At 39.6% G+C, this 22,838-nt stretch overlaps 1 protein-coding gene and 1 long non-coding RNA gene across 3 annotated transcripts in view; one reads left to right on the top strand and one right to left on the bottom strand.

The window, feature by feature from the left end:
- Positions 1-18,012, top strand: part of LOC138173522 (uncharacterized) — a 117,025-nt gene extending 99,013 nt beyond the window's left edge. The window contains exons 2-3 of the long non-coding RNA XR_011171425.1: positions 7,791-7,930; positions 17,289-18,012. This is a non-coding gene — a long non-coding RNA (uncharacterized lncRNA). The remainder of the gene's footprint in view (positions 1-7,790; positions 7,931-17,288) is intronic.
- F13A1 (coagulation factor XIII A chain) overlaps positions 3,112-22,838 on the bottom strand; it is a 407,127-nt gene continuing 387,400 nt past the window's right edge. For both annotated transcript variants that reach the window (XM_069103537.1, XM_069103536.1), the window contains 2 exons: positions 18,624-18,760; positions 3,112-4,889 (listed from right to left, as the gene is read on the bottom strand). In XM_069103537.1, the coding sequence (XP_068959638.1) occupies positions 4,742-4,889; positions 18,624-18,760 (285 nt within the window). In that variant the 3' untranslated portion in view covers positions 3,112-4,741. The remainder of the gene's footprint in view (positions 4,890-18,623; positions 18,761-22,838) is intronic.

Raw genomic sequence — 22,838 nt, 5'->3', positions numbered from 1 at the left:
AAATGGGAAAGCCTTATTGGTCTTTGCGATCTGGCACCTGCTAAGGTCTAGCATTAGTTCTTAAGGATGGAGTGGAGAATGGCAAAGGTTAGACACTCTCTGGGTTTTCTGTACTCTTTTTTCCCCCTGAAAATGTTAAACTTTTATTAGTGTTGGGAGGGATTTAGTGGGCTTGGTGCATACTTTGTTCCCTTAATCCTTTTGCATTATCAGAGTTTTATGGAAACTACATACAAATGATTCTTTTAAGATGGGGTGACAAAATAGAGCCCCACAGATCAAATGCAGCCTTTTTGTATGGCCCCAGTTCTGTAGTTTGTCAATCCCTGTTTTCAATATCAGGCAGAAGATTAAGGGAACAAAAGCCAATGCAAAAGTTAGCTCTAATTTATAGACTGATACGGGAGGAAACTTCATTTTCTCATTAAGGGATAGGGAAGGGACCTGTGACTTCACTGGAAGTCTTTCTACCCTCCATTAGAGGGTTGCCTACAACACTGAAAGGTTCTATTTGTATGTATGTATCAGGGGTAGGGGCAGACCTTGGAACCAAATCTTCCTGATTTGGATCCTTCTTTTTTCCTTGCTAGGCCACATTGCCTTGTCTTCCCCCTCAACAAATCCTATATGTGAATATTTATAATATACTGTATATTGCCATGGATAAACCTCGCCTTTCTTTCTTTTTTTTTTTTTTTTTTTTAAAGCAATTGGGGTTAAGTAACTTGCTCAAAGTTACACGGCCAGGTGTTTCTGGGTGGGTGCTAAGTGTCTGAGCCCGGGATTCGATCTCCAGGTCTTCTCAACACTGGAGCCGGTGCTCTTACTCGCTATGCTACCTGGCCGCCCCCAGACCTCGCCTTTCTAAATTAAAGTTTTTCCAAGGTCTTCTGAAGGGGTGGGAAGGGCGGAGCCAAGATGTCAGAGTAGAAGCACGACCTTCCCGTGGCTCCGACTTCCACCCTCCCCAATCCATGTAAAAAGAGGACTCTAAACCAACTTTGGAGCTGCAGAACCCACAAAATGACACAGAGAAGCTAACCTCCCACTGAGGACAGCCTGGCAGGCCGGCAGGAATCCAGCGCAGTGCTCTGGGAGCAGAGCCCAGCACCACACCGAGGCTTTAGCCCCAGGGCGGGCCTGACCAGCCGCTGGCCAGAGGGACTCCAGATCAGCAGCAGTTGTGGCCATTTCCAGATTTATCAACACATAGACACAAAGGACGAAGTGAGAGGTCAGTGCAGTCTGGACTTTGGGACTCAGTAAGTGGGAGTGTGTGGCTTTTACCCCCAGGGCGAAAAGCTGCTGAGACTCTGGCACAGCCAGCCAGCGCCATGTGGCAGCTTCAACTCTTGGCCTGCAGAATGTAGGGGGACCAAGTACCAGTCTGAGGGGTAATTGCTCTTACTTTAACCTGCTTGGATCTAGATTGCAGTCTAGGGTGGAGGTTCTGGGGTGTGCGTCCAGCTTGCCAGAGTGTGTGGAGACCTCAGAGAGGTCCATCTAATACCTCCGGCAGCTGAGAAAACCCCAGCATTTGGGATGAAAGCTCCCCTGTCTGGTGGCAGAGTCCTACTGTGGCAAAAAGCCCATAAGTCAAGTAATAGAGTGGCAAAATGAGCAGGCAAAGGAAACAAAGCAGACAGAAGATTCCAACAATACACTCTTATTTTGGGGACAAAAAGGAGCAAAGCATGGAACAGGAGGAAAGCAGTGAAGTCAGAACTCCTGCACCAAAAGCTTCAAAGGAAAATACAAGCTGGTTACAGGCCATAGAGGACCTTAAGAAAGATTTTGAAAACCAAATAAGAGAAGTGGAGGAAAAATTGGGAAGAGAAATGAGAACAATTCAAGAAAATTATGAAATGAGAGTCAACAGCCTGACTGAGGAAAATAATACCTTAAAAAACAGACTGACTCAAATGGCAAAGGAGGCCCAAAAAGGCAATGAGGAGAAGAATGCCTTAAAAAGCCGAATTTGCCTGATGGAAAAAGAATCTCAAAAACTCAATGAAGAGAATCATTGCTTCAGAATTAGATTGGAGCAAATGGAAGCTAAGGACTTCATGAGAAATCAAGATACTGTTAAATAGATCCAAACAAATGAAGGGGTAGGAAGAGCAGGATGGAGAGGGGGAAAGAATTCATTCTATTTTAATAATTTGCCATTTTAATTATTCTTGCTAACTGGCCATCAAACTCAATTGTTTCTATGTTTTTGGAAATCTCTTGTTTCTATGTCACAAGTGTCCTCTAAATTTGGCACCCTGGGAGAAAGTCCCTTGGTCCCACCCTAGTTATACTTTTGGCCAGTAGCATCAAACTGGTTATACTTTTGTTATAACGATACCTAGTTATACTTTTGGCCAGTAGCATCAAATGGGTGCTAGCAAATGGGCTTGGACTTCTGCTAGTGTTCATTTTGTTGGTTTCATTGTTGGCAGTGGTTTACCAGTTCATTGTTTCACAATTTTTTTTGAGGGCAATTGGGGTTAAGCGACTTGCCCAAGGTCACGTGGCTAGTTTTTTTGTGTTAAGTGTCTGAGGCCAGATTTGAACTCAGATCCTCCTGACTCCAGGGCTAATGCTCTATTTACTGCACCACCTAGCCACCCCACATTGTCTCACTTTTGAGAAATTTTTCTTGTGCCCCTCTATTAATTCTGATGAGTGTTGCTGTGCTCTGTCCTTGATTTATGTCTTTCCTCTTTTAATAAATGAAGTTGTTGGGATCCCAACAAGGGAAACAATGGTTAACGGTGTCTACTCTTGTTTTATGATGTTCTTGAAAAGAACATGCCCCCACTCACCCACCCCAACCTTAAGAAGACTTATAGGATCATAGCTTCTAAATACAGCTGCAATCTTGGAGGTTTTTTAGTTCAATACTCTCATTTACCAAATGTATAAAGTGAGGCACAGAGAGATGCCGAGACATGCCCATAGTCACACGGGGGCAGAGCCAGGAAGCAAACCCAGGTCTTTTGGCTCTTACCACTAAAGTAGCTTGCACTCACTGCAGACTGCTGTCAGACAGACTTCTATGACTGAGGCAGGAGCCACCCAGTCAGTGGTCTGCTGCCTTTGAAATAAAACGAGGAGCCCTTGTGCTGCATGCAAGTGTAATCAGATAAACTTTATTTTAAGTTTCCGTTACATTCTGGTTAATTAGAACATGCAGATGAGTAACAGCATACAAAGTCAAACTGGTCTATAGTATAGCAAAAACTTTTAGAAACTTGGTTACCAAAAGATCCAGTAGCAGCTTTTGAGACTGCTTAATAAAAGCGATTTAAAAAAGCCTTAGCATTGATTAATTAACGCTCTTGTAGGACTTATGTCTAGGTGCCTAGGAAGGGCATCCAAGGCCCAACTTTCCAGCAGTAGTGGCCATATGCACCAGGGCATGCAATTCTGTCCTGTATGATCTCCCCACTCCCACTTCCCTTCTCTATCCTGCTGTACAGCTTCGATAAGAATCATAGTCTGATATATGATCCAGACTGTTCTCTTGGGCATTTTGGTAGACTATTAACATAAACCAGCATTGCAAATAACCACTGGCCCAACTGGAATAAAATGAAAGAATGAAACATTCTTTATCATTTTCCTGAAAGCATCACAGAGGTAGAGACCATTTGCAAGACTGAGTAAATGTGAGTACTAGCTGAAGTTACTGCATGAAAGATACAGGTGTCTGGAGAGATTTGGTAGGTATCAATCCTTATCCATCTATGCTCAGTCACCAAACTCACCACTCCCTTCACAGCATCAGCCTATTTGATTTGACTCTAAGGGATTTCTAGGGCCTGAATTTTGGGGGAGGTGAATGATTCAGGAGATATAGACAAAGTGTGAACTTAAAGTAGTGAGACAGATTCCACACACTACACAAACCTGTCTTAGTACTTTATAGCCATACTTCATTAACTCTAGGAGCTAAAGGGCCCCTGTGCATGAGGCCACAGTCTGACATCTCCTATCAAATGCACCATAAAACTGTCTTGTTTTAAAAGGGCTGAATGGTGCCTTTGCTTCCTCATCTCTTAGGTGATTACACTCCTCATAAATGTAATTTGTTAAGATGGGGCCACATCTTTTCACACAGTAAATCTGTGAAATTTGGCAGGCAGTTCCTCTGAGACTTTTGGGAAGACCTTCTCCTTCCATAACTCATATAGATAATGTAGCTGTGACCTGTGGGAGGCAGCGAGAAACATTGATGAACAGAAAGCACAAAAAGAACAAGGTGGGGGGTCTTTTTGGAGGGTCTTTCTCTGTTCATTTGTAGATTTACTTCCCTAGGCACTGGAAATCTTGTATGAAATCAAATCAGGTCACGGGCAAATTACTTGGGTTAGAAAATCCCTCTGATTAATGGAATTGGAGCCGTTTGCCATGATAAATGATAACTTTTAGTTTGATGAGCTATTAGAGCTTAATTAGAGCTTAATTAAAGTGAATGCTCGGAACACTTTAGAAACTGGAATTATTCAAGATCTCTCCAGCCTGTCTGCTTGCACCTCCAGACTGAGGAGGCGGAATTTGGAAAAGTGTAGTAGACAGCTTCTCAGTGGGGATATCAAATGCATACCAGTCCCTTTCCTTCTTGACCTTGCCTTCTGGAACATGTAATGTGCTAGCACCTAAGATATAAGAAGAGCTGGCCTATCTTTGCATCAGAATTTCTTAACTGAGACATGGAGAAGCTGTTTCCACCTTCTCCCTTGCAAGTTTATGTCTATCGCCTCCTCTGAATCTCTAGCTCAAGCTCCCCATACACGTGTCTCAAGGCATCACAGTTCAGCGTAGCCATCAGTTTTCGTGAGCCAGGGACCCAGGGCCGACATACTTCTTCCCACGTCAAGGTAGAATTGGGCGGAAGTTCACTGAAAAGATAAAAGGAAGAGGACATGAAAAAAGTTTTGCTTTTCATACACACAGACCCTGATTCCCAATAAGGAGCAGGAAGAACTGTGTGGGTCATTCAACCCTGATTTCTTGAAGGAACGTGCATCACGTGCTACACATGGGAAAATCCAGATGTGGAGATGTGGAGTACTAACTACTACTAACTTACATAGGACCACACAGATTTGGAGCTACAGCTAGTCTGATCCTCTCATTTTAGATATGAGGAAGTTGAGGCTTAAAGAGGTTGAGTAGGGGTGGCCAGGTGGCTCAGTGAGTAAGAGCACCGGTTCCAGTGTCGGGATGACCTGGGGATCAAATCCAGGCTCATATACATAGCACCACACCCAGAAATAACTGGACGTGTAACCTTGAGCAAGTTACTTAACCCCTATTGCTTTAAAAAAAAAAAAGAGGTTGGGTATTTTGCCCAAAGTCATAAAAATAATAAATGATAGTGCTGGGATTTGAACTCAGGTCGCCTGACTTTAAATGCAAGACTCTTTCCTTTGTACCATGCTGCTACCCACTATATCATACTGCTCATCTGTGCTGTGACATGTTATATTATTAGGCTCTGTGAATGAATTACAGCCAGAGCTAGATTAAGTGACATGAGATCTGTCCTCATCTCTTATTTGTTACCTTAGATTGGACAGACTGCAGAGGTCTTCTCCATTTCAGATTCCTTTGGTGATCTGCTATGGTTCATTGTCTGTCTCTGAACATCTGATGTGCCTTTTATATCCAAGCCTTTGCTGATACCATCTCTTAGGTCTGAAATGCCTTCTTCACTCTGTTCCTACTGAATTTCTATCCAGCCTTTAAAAACTGAACTCAAATGCTAGCTCTTCCATTAAATCCATGATTAATACTCTTCCCCCTTAAGCCTTCTATGGTACATCTTCATCATTATTGGACTGTATAGTGCAATCATCATGTGATATTGTATATCATGTTAGACTTAGAGCAACAGGCCCTGGAACAAATCACACTGAAATTGCTGTATGACCACAGATGAATCACTCAATTTTATCATCTGTAAAATGGGGATATTAATACTTGCCTTCACATGATTGTTGTGAGGATAGGTCTTTGCCAACCAAATATGCTATATAAATAAGAATTACTACAATGACAACTACTACTAACTACTTATTACTACTACTAATTACTACTAGTAGTACTTACTACTATTACTTATTTCTACTACTATTTAAAACTAATAACTGCTTATTAGTAGTAGTATTTACAATTCCTACTAACTACTACTACTTGCTATTACTACTAACTACTACTTATTATTACTACTATTTACTTCTACCACTACTACTAATACTTAATACTACTGTTGCTACTTCTATTAATATTTGCTATTACTACTTACTATTTACTACTAACTACTACTTATTAGTAGTAGTACTATAACTTACTATTACTAGTACTACTATTTATTGCTACTGCTACCACTACTACTTAAGACTACTGTTATAACTACTACTATTTACTACTACTACTACCTATTTACTATCATTACTGCTACTTCTAACCTCCTTTATAAACCATAAAGTCAGGGTCTGGGGAAGACATAAAGTTTGAATAGGACAAAGCATCTTCCCCAGCATCTGGCATAGGAGTATGCAGTAGGTGCTTAATAAATGTTTGCTGAATGAATGAATTTAACTAAAAAGTTCATTGAAAATTTCACTCATTAACTCTCAAGTCTCAGAAAGCACCTTCTAGGTTATTTCTAGTCTAGAGACTCTTATCTAAAGGCAAATGTTTAAGGGCAAGTGAGGGCAAGGTAGCCCAGACCTGTGTACGTTTCTATTTGCTCCACTCTGTGGGCCCATGCCTCTATGATGCCAAATGTTTTTGGTACCATGAGGTCTGATTGGACAAGTTTCTTGGAGACTTTCAAAGTGTGAGGGCTAGCATTTCTGGATCTCTATTGGATGCCACAAGGATATATTCTTAATTTTACCCCATGTTTGTATATCATTTTTGCATAATCATTGTTTTCAAGTGCTTAAGTCTTCAAGTATAGGTCTAGAGCTGGAAGGGGTCTTCAAGGTCCATCTTATAGATGAGGAAACAAGACCATGGAAGTTAAGTGACTTGTAGCCTCAAATGCAAACTGCCCTGTTTGGTATTTAAAAGCTGCTTTAACCTGGCCCCTTCTTACTTTCCAGCCTTCTTCCACCCTCCCCTTATTTATGACTATATGATTCGGCTATGCTGGCCTATTGCAGTTCCACAAAGGTAACACTCCCATCTCTGTGTCTACGCTGGCAGTCCCTCATGCCTAGAGCTCTTGTTGTCTGACTGCCAGACTGATCATTGACTGAACAATGTCACACAGATAGTTAAGTATCAGAAAGGTTTAAGCAACTTGATAGCTTATATGTGGAATGGTGCTGAGATTCAAATCCAGGTCTTTTAACTGTTTGCCATATTCACCCTGCTTTTCCTAGGCTCAGGACATGGCTAAATCACTTTAGCATTCTGGGTCTCAGACTACTCAGAGCCTTTTATCAGCAGTAACAGAAGAGGGTCCATCAGTGGATCTCTTTGTTTTCTTTTGTAATTAATAATTATGATTCTATAGAGTCACATAATGCCTTTCCTGGTTTATGGATGTCGGTCAGTGAGGCTGTAGAGAAGTTCTGCCTTCTCTCCATTGTTCTCTCTACCCTAAGCAGTGATGCTATCCTGTCTTTGATCTTCTTTCCTTCCTTCCTCATGATAGGAGCTCCCTCTGCTGGGACATCTGGACCAGGGGTAGGAGTGGGGATGGTTTAAGGCAATTGTTGAGGAGTGGAATGTGACATTCTCATCATGGTTAGCTGCAGTCTCATCCTCTCCCTTTCTCTTGGCAGGCCTTCCCAATACCTGGCATATTAGGTATGACTAGGTCAGTCACTGAAGGAGGCAGGTTGACTTCCTTGCCCTTGGAGGCAAAGAAAGCCCAAACAGTTGGGAACTGGAATTGGAAGGTGTACCTGAGCTCCTACTGCAGGTGAGAAAAAGCTTTTCTATATTCCTTACTTACTTGATTGGTTTCCATGGTGACTGTTGATACAGGGGGGGAATAATGTTTGATATTGTTTTCACTTTAGAAATCTATTCTTTTCATTCCTTTGATAAGTAAAGTTGGTTTTATTACTACTTTAACCTCTGAGCCTAGATTACTGGACTGGCCTAGCTAATGCAGGGCCCAGGATACTTCATCTTTTTCCTCCCCACTCAAAAAAAAAATCCTTTTTGCTTTTTTCTTTACATGTTTGTTCCCAGACTCAGCTTTAGAGCACCAAATACTATTATGCTCACATGTCATGCTTTTGTATTCGCCTGTCTAGGACATGATTTGTTGTATTATATCAGAGAGCTGAATGCTGGATTTTGAAGAGTTGATACTTGGCTAAAGAAAGGACCTGCTCATCAGAATGGACAACCTGGGTTGATAGTGAGCAGAGGGGCAAAAGTAGCAGTGAAAAAAAAGTTGTAACACACCAAAGAGAAATCTGACTGAAGAAAGATCTGAGTTGCTCCACTGTTATTGAAATTGTTGATTCTACAAGGAGTTAATATCTAACACATTTTTAGCTGCTTAAAAGTTAATAACAAGTTGGAAATATTGGTGCATGGGCTATAAATAATCATGAGTGAAAACTGACCTTGTATGTTCTGGGATGCATTTATATTTGAAACAGTCCTGTCTGAATATGTGTTTTATGCTAATAATTAGAAGGACTTATTATGATAATAGGAGGTTTATTTGTCTCCATTCAAAAAAAAGCATTGAACCAAAACTAAATGAGTAGTTTTATATTATGCAATTAATATTTCTTATTTTATCATATTATAATTTTATTATAATATTTATTATATTTATTTATGTTATATAATTAATATATTGTGGCTAGGTCTGTATCAAGCTGTGTAACTGGTTAAAAAGTTAAAAAAATTTAATCAGGTGAGCTGTTCTGTCACGTCTGTCTCTTCATGACCCCATGGACCATAGTATATTGATATTGTCCATGGAGTTTTGTTGGCAAAGATACTAAAATGGTTTGCCATTTCCTTCTCCAACTAATTTTATAAATGAAGAACTGAGTTAAACAGAAGTAAGTGACTTGCCCAGGGTCACGTAGCCAGTAAGTGTCTGAAGTCAAATTTTAACTCAGATCTTCTAGACTCCAGGTCCAGTGCTTTATCCACTAAGGCATCTAGTTACTTCCATGTTTAACTTTGCTGTTAAGGAGTAGCTGGGAAGCATAGTGAATAGAATGCTGGGCCTAGAGTCAGGAAGACCTGAGTCCAGTGTACAAATTCAGCCTTAGATACTTCCTAGCTCTCCTGGGCAAGTCTTTTAACTTCTTTCTATCTCAGTTTCTTCAACTGTAAAATGGGAAAAATAATAGTTACATCTACCTTACAGAGTTGTGGTAAGGATGAAATAATACCTGTAAAATATTAAAGTACTTGGCACACAGTAGACATTTAATAAATGCTTGTTCCCTTCCTCCCTGTTTATAGGGTGACTGCTGTCTCACAGTGGTAAGATTGGTAATTCTGAATCCCTAGTGGATAGCACGACAGAAACATAATTTAACCTTACATTTGTTTGTGAATTGATTGGCTACTTTACATAATTGACTAATTTGGCTTTGTCTTAGTGTTGTGTAGACATGGCCTATTTTAGGACAAATTTTTAGCAGATTATAAAGTAAAGTGGGAAATGTGGTTGATTTAGTTAGCAAGTTTCCTTTACTCAGTGTAGATAGTCAGTCCAGGTTGCTTAGGGTCCAAAGAAGGGATTTTGTACAGTTTGTTTTAGCCTGTTACTATGCTGAGTCATCTGTAATTATAATAGGGTTAGGATCTCTCCACCTCTCCTCCCTCCCATTCATACATGGATTTAAAAAGCACTTAATCTGAGGCTAGACTAATCCAAATATATCTAAGTTATATATAAGCCAGCATTTTATGCTTCAAGTTCAAGATCAAGAAGAAATACTAGACCAGGAAATGAATTCCTGGTTAGGAGAATCTACAGCTATGGAAACTAAGTTTCTGGAAGCCTTGGTCTTGATGGTAGATGTTAAATTGGGGGCTTTTAGGGAAAGACTAAGGCCATAAAGGGATGAATAAGCTCCTAGTGTAGGGATGGTCATAAAATTAGAACTCATAGGAACCTTAGAGGTCATTTAATTGAACCCTCTCATTTTAAAGATGAGAAAATAACACACAAACAACTACGGTACCACTGCTGCTGCTGCTACTACTGCCACTGCCACCACCACCACGACCACCATCATCACCACCTAGGTGGCAAGCAGAGCACAGAACTTCAATGGAACTTGAGTTCCAGTTCTGCTTCAGAAACTTACCACGTATGTGACCTTGGGCAAGTAACATATTGCCTCACTTTGCTCATCTGTAAAATGGGGATAATGATGGCACCTACTCCTCACAGTTGTGAAAATAAAATGATATAATATTTGTAAAATGCTCTGAAAATTTCGAAGCCCTTAATCAATGTTAGCTGCTGCTGCTGTTATTGTTACTAAAATTGACTCAGAGAGACAATGCAAGTCCCATAAAGTCACCTAAAGAGTTTTTGGCTGAGCCTCCGAGACCATAACCCAAGTTTACTGGCTTCAGACTCAGTGCTGCTTGTATTTTCAGTTAATTTTTAATGACTCATAATCATTTCTGCATTCTCCTCTGCCTGAGCCAACCATGCATTTACGTGTACACATATTGATGTATATATACTAGAGGGACACGTGGCATAGTGGCTAGAGAGCTAGTGTGGAAGTCCATAAGCCCTGAATTTAAATCCCACTTCTGACTCATGCTGGCTATGTGACTCTGAGCAAATCAATTTCTCTCACAGATCCCAGAGCAACTCCTGAAGATGAACATTTCCCAGGTCCTAGTTTTCAGTCTGCATGGATGGTGGGAGGTTCCTTACTGAGTACTCCCTATAAAAAAGATCACAGGTCCAGTGTCCCCTTCCCCCAAATACAAATACAAGGATTATTCACATATGCTAAATGAGTATGTGTATATGCCATATTTATTTATCTATATTTATACACAGAGAATGTATATGCAAAAAGAGAAGACAATTATTTCCCACCCTCCATTGGTAAATGGAGTAACATCGGAATAATCTCATTTGCCTGGGAATAGATGTTGTGATAAATGATTCCAAGTAATGTGCTGAGCCATCAGCATCCAATAGCCATTTATCATCTTGAATACATGCAGGCAAATGAGATTATTATTACAATAAACTGCAACTACCTATGGTTTGTCCTCTGTGTGCCTAACTCTCAGACTCTGATCTGCCCAGGAAACTTAATATGAAAAACCAAAATAAGATCCAGGACATTTTGCTTTCAACAACTCATTGAGTGTAATCTTTCTTATTTTTTTTTTTGTTAAAGAAAATTAAGTCTGGAAGATAAGCTGTTGGCATACCCTCTGAAAAATAGAAACTTAAAAGTTGAAAGTCATAGAGCATCTGATACAAGATAGGATGGTGGTAGGAAGAGTTGTGTTACAGTGAAGATGGGAACAGAGGATGAAGGAGACACGGCATCTCTCCTCTCCACTCTCTTTTTTTTATATTTTATTTTATATTCTTTTTATATTTTATATTCTTGAGCCACTGAATTCCCAGGCCCTCTATCATTCAGTAGCTTGGCACCTAGCCCTCCTCAGCTCTGGACTACCAAAAGGTGGCAAATTCTTTGTACATTTGGCCTTCGTGCCCTTAAATTAGAGCAAGTCAACAAAGAAAGCTGGCTCCGACACATTACATAATCTTTACTCTCTCTCTCTCTCTCTCTCTCTCTCTCTCTCTCTCTCTGTATATATATATATATCCACACATATACATATATATGTATGTATGTGTACACACACACACATATATATATATATAGATAGATATATATATATAGATATGGACAGAGACAGAGAGAGATAGAGAGATGGAAAGACAGAGAGAATGAATTTTTTTCAGTTCTGTCTGATTCTTCACAACCCCTTTTGGGGTTTTCTTGGCAAAGATACTGTAATAGTTTTCCATTTCCTTTTCAAGCTCATTTTACAGATGAGGAAATTGAGGCAAACAGGGTTAAGTGACTTGCCCAGGTCCCACAGCTAGTAAGTGTCTGAGATTGAACTTGATCTCAGATCTTCCTGACTTCCCTGTCCTGGGACCCTGAATTACTAAAATAGGGGATCATTCTCATACTAGACCTCTACAGCACTGAGGTCCCTTGTTTTTCCTACTTTTAGGCTGAACTGTGTTGACCAGGGCATATGATCTAATTAATGTATGATACTGCCATGGCTTATTCTTTCCGAGTTCTGACCAGCTTTGAACTACAAAGCTTTAGGTATCTGGAATCGGTTATACCTTGGATGTGGTTCTTTACAAGAGCCTTAATGGCCTAAGAACCATCTTCCATATCTATCTTGTCAATTAAGGACATATTTCTTGGTGGAGTTAAGCCAGAATATGGACCAGATCATTTAATTTGCTACCATATAGCTCCTCCCCTCTTTGCCTTCCCCCCTCCAAATGTAATAGATCTCAAGAAGGGAGATGGGAAGACACTAAAATTAAGCTCCTATAAGATCTCATCTGGATTAAAGCCTCAAGTCTCCAAGATGGGGAACCTTCACAAGATAGAGCAGAACTGATTCAGAGGCCATATTTTCAGATGATTGGTATCCCGCACCCCCTACTATACACCTATACATTAAGTCCCTTTGTATCTATCTGTTGGCTTGCTATTCACCCACAGACAAATATGTAGGCTTATGCCCATACAACAGATGCCTGGCAGGGAAGGCCTCATGGGAACAGATCTTTTTCTAGATACTCCAATAGTGACCAGAGGGATGATGAGTCTTGGTCAAAAAGCTTGGGGGATAGTGGATGAGAAGAGGAAAAAAAAAGGGTGCAGCAGCAGGGGAGATGTTTGAAAAAAAAAGAGAAGCATTGTTTGCCTTTGCCTGAGACATTCTTGTTGTTGATTAGTGTGGGGAGGTGTGAGAGTGGGTGATTGAAGATGCAGTCTCTGACTGAAGTAGGGTGGTCTGTTCTGACCCCTCCCTCTAGTTGGGCATGATTTCTAATTTAATTCATTTTCCTGTGACTTATATGTTAGTGCTCAATAGCTGAATATTTTCTGCTTGCTAGTTTTAAAAATAAGTCTCAAGTGTTTTTTTTTTCCTTCTACTTATTGCATCAACAAGAGGAAGCAAAGTCACCAAAGTGACTAGTCTTCTCTGATACTATGCATCTCTGTATAGATAGAATTAGAGCTGGCAGAGACTTTAAAGCTCTTCTAGTCTATCCATGTCACATTTGGGGGGAGGGCACTAAACCATATGTAAGGATTCCTGTGGGCAGCATGTTGACTTAGAAAACCACATATTAACATTATCTATGTTCTTTTGTATTTTTATATATTTTGTTAATTCTCAATCATACTTTAATCTGGTTCTGGCCATACATGGATAGTGTTGCAGTTGCTGTCTCTGATGGTCCAATTCTATCATTTTACAGGGGAGGGACCTGTAGTTAAGAAAGCTTAAGTTAATTGCCCAGGGTTACACAAAGAGAAAGCATGGGCTAGGGAACTCATGGGGTTTTGACATCTGAGAGATAAAAATGACATTAATGGAAATTATCAGTATGAAGACGGTGAAATGTAAAAGACCTGAGAGAGGTCTGGCAGCAATAACCACAGGGCTAACTCAGAGGAGGAGGAGTTCCACAAAGTAGGCTAGGCAAATTCCCACAGTTCTCAAGTCACAAGGCAGTCTCCAGGGCCAAGTGAATCCCATAACTCCTTCCCCAACCCTTATAAGGTCCCACTTTAGAGAACTATTGTCTTTCCTCTGAACCTTGATGACGCGGGAAGAGAGAGTGAGGCTGGTGACTTCGTGTAACTGCCCTAAATCCACTTCACTCGAAAGACAACACATTGCCTGTGATGCTGGTCCTCTTAGAGAATGGACAAACAACAACAAATAATGTCCAATTGACCCTGGCTGGAGCTGGAGTCCAAAATCCAACTCAATAAACATTTATTAAGCACTTACTCTATGCCAGGCACTGTGTTAAGCACTAGGGATACAAAAAGAGGCAAAAAACCAAACCAAACCAAAACAATCCCTGCTCTTATATGACCCATGGACAAGTCAATCTCTTCGCTACTATTTCCCTATCTGTAAAAAGTATTAGTATTACTTGTAACAGCTCACAGGGTTGTTGTGAGACTGATAGATATTTTGTGCACATAAAGTGTTTTCCAAATGTGAAGTGCTATAGAAATTCCAGCTATTAATTCCAGAAGTTAATAGAATGTCCCAAAAGACTTAGTGCCATTTTTAGCTATTATTAAAGCTTAAAGACATTTGGGACACCCTATATTTTTTTAGAGATCAAAAAGTTGGAAAGCAAGCTAGCAAACATCTAGAGAACTGTGTTTAGTTCTAGGCACAAACCTTAAGGGAGATTGCCTGACTTTGGACATAAACAGAGGACAGTGACTTGTATGGAAAGGGACCTGGAAACCATGGATGGTTTCCATGGATGGTTGAGGGAAAAGAAGACAAGGGAGAGGGGTGGGTGAGTTACACAGGAACTGCCTTGAAGGTCTGTCAAGAGGCAAATTAATGATAACAATAATAACAGCAGTAACAATAACAATAATAGTAATAGGTGCCTCCCCTTTCTCTCCTCTCATTCTCTTCTTAATCCCTTACAATCTAACTAGTGACTTTATTATTCCTCTTAAACTGCTCTCTCCAAAGTTACTAATGATCTCTTAATTGCCTAAACCCAACAGCCTCTTCTCAATACTCATTCTCTTCAATCTCTCCTCAATCTCTCTTTAATACTATTGATCACCTTCTTGATACTCTCTTCTCTCTGGGTTTTTGAGACACCCTCTCTCCTGATTTTTGTCCCACCTATTGACCCCTCTCTTGCAGGTGCTTTTGCTGGATCCTCATCCAGATCACTCCTTCTAACTGTAAGGTGTCTCTCAGGCCCTTTTCTATTCTCCTCCTATACTAATTATTTTTTTCTTTTTGGAGGGGGAAAAGCAGGGCAGTTGGGGCTAAGTGACTTGACCAAGGTCACATGGATAGTAAGTGTTAAGTGTCTGAGGCTGATTTGAACTCAGGTCCTCCTGATTCCAGGGCCAGTGCTCTATTCACTGTGTCACCTAGCCACCCCCTTCTATACTAATTCACTTAGTATAGATCTCATCGACTGCCCTGGATTTAATTGCCATTCTCTATGCTGATGATTCTCAAATCTACCTATCCTGACCAACCTCTCTGCTGACCTCCAATCTAGCATCTCCAACTGCTTTCCAGACATCTTAAACTGGGTGTCCAGTAAATATCTTAAACTAAACATATCTAAAACGTAACTCATTATCTTTCCTCCTATATCCTACTGCCTGCCTATCTTCCTCATTACTGAAGAAGTTAATGCTAACTTCCCAGTGTCTCAGACTGGCAATGTAGAGTCATGTACAACTAACTCCTTACTCTCTCACCTTTCCCTCTCAAATCCAATCTGTTATCAAGGCCTTTGCTGATTTTATGCTTGCAGCATCTCTTGAAAAACCTTCCTTTTCTCTTCTGACACTGCTGTCCCCCTCATACAGGCCCTTACCACCTCAGCCTGGACCACTGTAACAGCTTGCTGGTGGATATGCCTGCCTCAAATCTCTTCCCACTCCAATCTATCCTCATTCAGCCAGTAAAGTGATTTTCCTAAAGCACAGGTCCAAACATAGGACCACCTTTTCTCAACAAATTCTAGTGGCTCCCTTCATCTCCAGGACCAGATACACAATCCTCTGCTTGGTGTTCAAAGCCTAGCTCACTTCTATATTTCCAGTGTTCTTATACCTTTCTACTCACCAGGTAATCTTCAATCTAATGACCCTGGCCTCCTGGCTATTCCATCAACAAGATCCTCCATCTCTTGGCTCCAGGCTACTCTCCATTTATAGAAAGTTCTTCCTCCTCATCTCTGCCCGTTGGTTTCGCTGGTTTCCTTTAGGTTCCAACTAAAATCCCATCTTCTACAGAAAGTCTTTCCCAACCCCTTTTAATTCTAGTGCCTTCCCTCTGCTAATTATTTCCTACATATCCTGTATATATCTATTTGTTGTTTCCTCCATTACACTGTGAACTCCTTGATGGCAGGGACTGTCTTTTGCCTTATTTGTATCTCTACAGCTTAATGTAAGCCCTTTTAATAAATGTTTGTTGAATGACTGATTGATAATAACAGCATTTATACAGGATGTCTCAAATGTTTCGGTTCAGTTTTAATGGCTTAAAGTTTTGCAAAGCGCTTTTCCTCATATTATCTTACTTAAATCTTGCAACAACCCTGGGAGGTAGGCATTATTATAATAGTATTATAATAATATTAGTATTATTATAGTAGTATTATAATATTAATTATAATAGTTTATATTGTAATATATAATATATTATAGTAGTATAATATAGTATAATAATGAAGTATAATAGTATTAGTATTGTATATAATATATAATATACATAATAATAAAGTATAACAGTATTAGTATTGTAATTGTATAATAGTATTATAATAGTAATTATATATTACAATAGTATTATAATTATGTAATAATACTATTATAATTATTATACTAGTATAATACTATTAATATTATTATAGCATTATATAATATTAATATTATTATAATGCCATTGTAATAATATTAATATTAAAATACTAGTATAATAATATTTCTATACTAGTATTAGAATAATATTAACACTATTATAATACTATAATAACAATTATTAATACTTATTATAATACTACTCATACATGAAAATGAGGCCTAGGGAATTTAAATGACATGCCCAGTGACACATGGCTAGTTAGTGTCTGAGGTCACATTTGAACTCTGGTCTTCCTGACTTCCAGTCCATAGCCCTATCCACTGTGTCACTAAGCTACCTAAGGTTGTCCAAAGTTACACAGGTAATAAGTAGCAGGATTGGAATTCAAACCCAAATTTTCTGACTCTGGATCCTGTGTTCTTATCATAGCACCCTGCAGGTTAAGACAGATTGTGGTTCAGTTTTAGGAAGAACATTTTTTAATTAGTTTTTTTTTTTAATAAAAGAAATACTCTGCTTTGTGAAATGAGTGAGTTTTCAGTCAGTGAAAATCTTCAAATAGAAGGGAATGGTTATCTGTTAGGGATGTTGAAGATTGAGTTTCTGCAATGGGTGGGAGGTTGGACTAAATAATCTCTGAAGTCTCTTTTGACCTCCAGCATCTGATTCTCAAGGAATTTGGGGTCATCAACACCGAGGAATCTAATAGTCAGAGAAGATAAACTTTGGCATGAAGACTGACTGAGACTCAACTCCCTCAGGACTCCACAGACCCTGGAGCAACTTCTGCCTTTCTCAGATGACAGAGTATGACAAAGCTGGCCTGACCCAGACCTATTCTCGACCCCTGTACTCAGCATTTCCTTGTGGGCAGCTGAGGACATTGGCAGTTGAAGTTCAGGAATAAAGTCACTATTACCACCCAAGAAACAAGTCAGAGTGTGCATATAGGAGGGACTTGAAGGGAGGGCATCCTGTTTGCCTCAGTTTCTTCATCTGTAAAATGAGTATAAAAATGGCACCTTCCTCCCAGGATTGTTGTGGGGAGCAAATGTGATAATAATTGTAAAGCACAGCACAGTGCTGGTACAAAGTAAGTACTCAATAAATGTTTATTTCTATTATTATTATCATTTGTCCCTCTCTGCTGGAAATGGATTTATATTACAGTCAATAAAGGGAAATGGGGCTCCTTCTTAAATTTTTGCTAAGAGGGGCCTTCAGAATTTGAGTTTCTGCTATTAGGATGGGTTGGGAGCCGAGGAGGTTTAAAGTAGTTGGGGAGGGGAATCAATAATACTTTTATTTACTTATACTTTTGGGGGTAGGGCTCAACTTACGATTTTATTGGTATAAGGAGATCCTGGTAAGGAACTTCATCAGCTAGTTCAGATGGCACATGACTTTGAGAGATTTCCAGGGTGACAGAGAAATCAAGTGACTTGTCCAGGGTTACAGAACTTACATGTCTCAAAGACAGGACTTGAATCCGGGTCTTTCTGATTCTGAGCCCAGCTCTGTTACCCCTTACCTTATCCTGCTTCCCTTCTTTGCCCCCTGGCAAATAAGGACTTTCTTCACTGGGGGAATTTCACAGGATTTAGAAATCATCAAGTTCATTCCCATAATTTTTTTTGGAGGGGGGAAGGCAAGGCAATTGGGATTAAGTGACTTGCCCAAGGTCACACAGCTAGTAAGTGTGCAAAGTGTCTGAGGCCAGCTTTGAGCTCAGCTTTTCCTGACTCCAGGGCCAGTGCTCTATTCACTTTGCCACCTAGCTGCCCTCCCCCCCATCATTTTATAGAAAAGGAAACTGAGACCCAGAGGGATATTGGCCTGTTGGAAGCCACCCAGGTAGTAAATGACAGATCTGGCCTTGGAATCCAGAACTTTTGACCCACCATCTTGTGCCTTTTTTCCCTCTTCTAGGCTACATGAAAGGGAAGAATGAGAAACAGAGAGAGCAACCCCACTGATGTCAGTGGGATCCTTACCGAAACTTTTTCCTGATAGGTTTCATTATTCCAGGTCCATCAAGATGTATCCAGATATTGTACAGTGTTTCTTTCAGTGGGTTGGTGAATTCTACCGTGACAACCATGTCTGAGCCAACTACTTTTTGTCCTCGAACCTAAGGAGCCAAGGGAACAAAAATGCAACTTATCAGTGTCAAACAAAATCTACTTTTTTTTATTTTAAAGATTTGTTGCAACTACTTTTGGTTGGAAGAATCTTAAGGAGGAGAGAAAAATTTGTCACTTTGACTGAGGGAAGAACATCAAGAAGATAGAAAAATACCATTCAGTATGGTGCTCCTTTTCTAAAAACAAACACATAAACCAAAAAACACCCCCCCAATAACATTCCCCCCCCCCCCAAAATAACACCCTATACACCAAACTAGAGTGAGAGATAGTTGCTGAGGGCACTTGGCTGTTCCTGGTCAGCAGGAGGTAGAAATGCATTTATTGAGGTGTCAGGTCAGTGGTGAGAGCCACCAGGTGAACCCCTTTCCTAGGGAGATTCTCAGATTTCCTGCCAGGTAGACTGTATTTCAGAGTTCCTTTGGCAGAACAAAGCTGGGCCAGGTGTCGGGTGCCAGAAGTGGGAGACAGTTTCCACACGGCTTTGCACCTGGCTCAGAAGATTCCAGGACACACTTGAAATCAGCATGAGTGAACAGGAGGATTTTACAGCTGATTTGACCACAAGGAACATAGTAATCAAAAATGGGCAAAAAAAAATGTTTGTATTTTGAGTCATGACATTTTAATTCATTAAAGGCTCAAGACTTCCCTCCTTTTCCCTTTTCTTTTCTCTTCTCCCCTCACCTTTTCTTTTCTACCCCCCCTCTCCCATTCCTTCTTTCTTTTCCCTTCCCTTCCTTTATCTTCTCTCTTTTCTTCTTCCTTCTCTTCATCCCAACCCTTTGCTATTGCCAAGATTAGAAGTTAGTGAAAAAAGAGCTAATGCCACCAGAGCTCGAAAATTTTTTAAAAAATCAGTCAGCCACTATGGGATTTATCTTTTTGGCTGGGACTCTATGATCTAAAACAACTATTTTAGGTTCCCTGTCCCCCATCCCCCTTCCCCTTCAGGTGCATTGATAGATTGTTTTAGCCTCACATAGAAAGTCACAAAGTCACACTCTTTTATTCCATATTTGGGTTGTACAGTCTGTTTTTGGACCTCTGTTTGAAGCCTTTCAAGTTTGGTAGAAACTATCTGAGCTTTGCTTTTGCTGGGTTAGCCTTAGAGACCCCAGGGTCACCTCCACATCACAATGAAACATCTGAGTAGGAATTTTGTGTGAAGAGATGTTGCAATTAACCTTAGAAATAAAATAATTGTGAAAAGCCAGGCCAAGTTCAGCAATATCAGCTTTGGTTGGAAAATTTATTATGTTTTTCCCCTTTTTATCACAGAAGAAAAATCAGTTTAGGCATAAACACAATATTTAGATGTTATGTTTTGAATCTGGCTGTGGGATGGGTGCAATAAAAAGACATATTACAATATATGGGATTTATGAAACATTGAAAACTCTAACTTATTACCATACCAGTTGGGGCAAAAGTTGTGGTTTTTCCTATTAGTGTCTAAGGGATGTTCCATAGCTTTCTACTTATTTGCACTCAATCCTCTTGCTACCATGTTTCCCCGATAATAAGACCTATCCCGAAAATAAGCCCTCCCCTTACTGTGTAAGATTCCTCTAAAATAAGCCCTCCCCCAAAAATAAGCCCTATTGAGATTGCTACTGTAGTGAAGGTGATCCCCTGCGCTACACGCTACATTATGGTACCCTCTGTATGCACCGTCCCCCCCCAGGTGAAACGCACGCCACGTTCCGAGCTGCATCCAATCAGAGCTGCAGCAGTGAGCGCGTCATCCTGTTCTTTATTGAATTCATTATTGAATAAAGGTACATTTTTTGTTCACATTTACCTGTTTATTAAAATTGCTGTCAATGTTCATTAAAATAAGCCCTCCCCTGAAAATAAGCCCTCTGGTGTTTTTCTGTCCAAAAAAATTAATAAGACAGTGTCTTATTATCGGGGAAACACGGTAGGCATTCCCAATCAGCCTATTTATATTTCTAAATTCTTGCCCTGGTAAAACCTTGAAAGAAATGACCTTTTGACTCATCCAATGAAAGTTGTATGAAGAAAGGTCTTTTACATGATCTGTGTTAGAAATCAGTGCAGTCACTCTAATGCTTTCAAATGGTCATGTAAAGTGACATCAATGTCAATTTTCATATTTGTAAAGTCACTGGTTTCTGATTTTTTTCAATTTTACATTTAAAATATTTTTCTTTTTTTAAAGAAACATTATTTGGCACTTTTCCAGATTAAATATAATTCACCAATATTCACATATTGATTTCTTGTCTAGGACATTTAATTTGGCCAGTTGGACAAAGTCAGTACTTTGTTTCAATAGGAAATCCCAATAATTTGGTGTCTTGGATAGTCCCTGTTGTGACTACAGGCTTTTCTAAACAAAATTCTCTCCAAAAATTTCTTTCATTTAGTACATGCTTTAAAAAAAAAAAAACAACCCCCCCCAACCCAAACCTTTACTGTAAAGGGGGGCTAAAAATAAGAGCTCAGTTAGAAGACAAATATTTTGAGGAAAAATAAGTGATCTTCGTTGTATCTAGTATTCATGTCATTAATTAAGGGAGGATAAGAGAGTTATAATAGTTTTATTTTTATTGAAATCAGTCGAGATTAGCACTATATATGTATATGTGATATACATACATACAAACATATATACATACATATATATCTGACTGCAATTAATTATCCATTTTACTATCTTCTATCCTTTCCCTCAGCCTGTGATTGTAGCCAATTATAACCAATTACTTGCTGGGGAAATATAACTAGGGATTTCACATATATTCTGACAGAGGAAGAGCAAAGATATTAGCATCTATTTACAAGGAAGGTTACATTTATTTTCTGGAAGACAATAAAGGATGGATTCCTATATTACCTTCTTTATTTGTTGCCAGGTAAGGTCAATGATCATGAGCTAAACTTTAGTTAAATTCTCAAAAAACCAGAACAGAACTCTTCCTACCAATTTTTTTGACTTGACAGAGAAAAAAAAAAGATTCCCATGTAATACATCAGAGTAAGTTGCCAGGCACTCTGTGAATGTTCAATATATATTAATTGATGATAATGGCATTTTTTTTTCATTTAGGGCAAAGGGGATTTTCATTCATTAAAATGGTGTCAGGAAAAAAACAAAACAATACCCTGAACTTGCTGGGATATGGCAGGAAACAGTGATTTGGGACTTATTGGTAATTTTCCCCATGCTTCTTTGGAAGACTTTTATAATGAATCAGATGGCACTGAATCCACTGAGTTAATATAAATTATATCTAGGAAATAGTTCAGTCACTAGTGGCATACTACTTTTTTTCATTCTCTAAAGTATATTGTTCTATCATTCTCTTGATGGGAAAAAATGGAAGTGAAATTTGCCTTCTGTAATAGTAAGGCTCTCTCATAAAGCCAAGTCTCTCTACAAATATGCATTCAGGGGATGAGTTGTTTATTACCATAGTAAATATTTTTTTGTGGACAAAATCATCCATGATTCACCAGATGTGCATGGAATGGAAAGCCTGCCAAATAGTGGTGAGTTATGCCTCCCAGACAGGTACCCATCTGGAAATGAGGGTGCTATGCAGAGGAGCCACTCCAAGGGGGAACAGGCTTCAAAATTCAGCAGAATCTAGTAATGTGGAAGCTTTAGAAGGGGAAGAACAATGCTTTCTTTAACCACCTCTATAACATTTAGTCCAGTGTTCCTAGCATTATAGATTTAGAGGTAGAAGGGACAATAACCTCAGAGGCCACTGAGGTCCATTGTCCCTCATTTTATAGATAAGGAAAACCTGAGACCCAGAGAAGTGACTTGCCCAAGGTCACATAGCTGGTAGGTGTCCAAGGCAGGATTAAAACCTAGGACTTCCTGACTCCATTGTTTCATCTGTTTGCCTTTTTTTGGGGGAGGGATTGAACAAAGAGGTAGAAGGAAAGGCTATCAAATATCATTTACTACTAGGGACAGGAGTGAATCTGAGGAGTCACACATAAAACAAAAGGACTTTAAAGACATTTAGGTGTGAAAGGAAACAGCCAAAACCTTTACATATACACAGTGTCATACTTATATACACC

The sequence above is a fragment of the Petaurus breviceps genome, unplaced genomic scaffold (genome assembly GCF_028583685.1).
Source record: "Petaurus breviceps papuanus isolate PSGF00001 unplaced genomic scaffold, PetGlider_PUasm1.0 582, whole genome shotgun sequence".
Taxonomy (NCBI): Eukaryota; Metazoa; Chordata; class Mammalia; order Diprotodontia; family Petauridae; genus Petaurus; species Petaurus breviceps.
The sequence above is the reverse complement of the archived record's forward strand: the minus strand, read 5'-3'. Positions and strand labels throughout refer to the sequence as shown.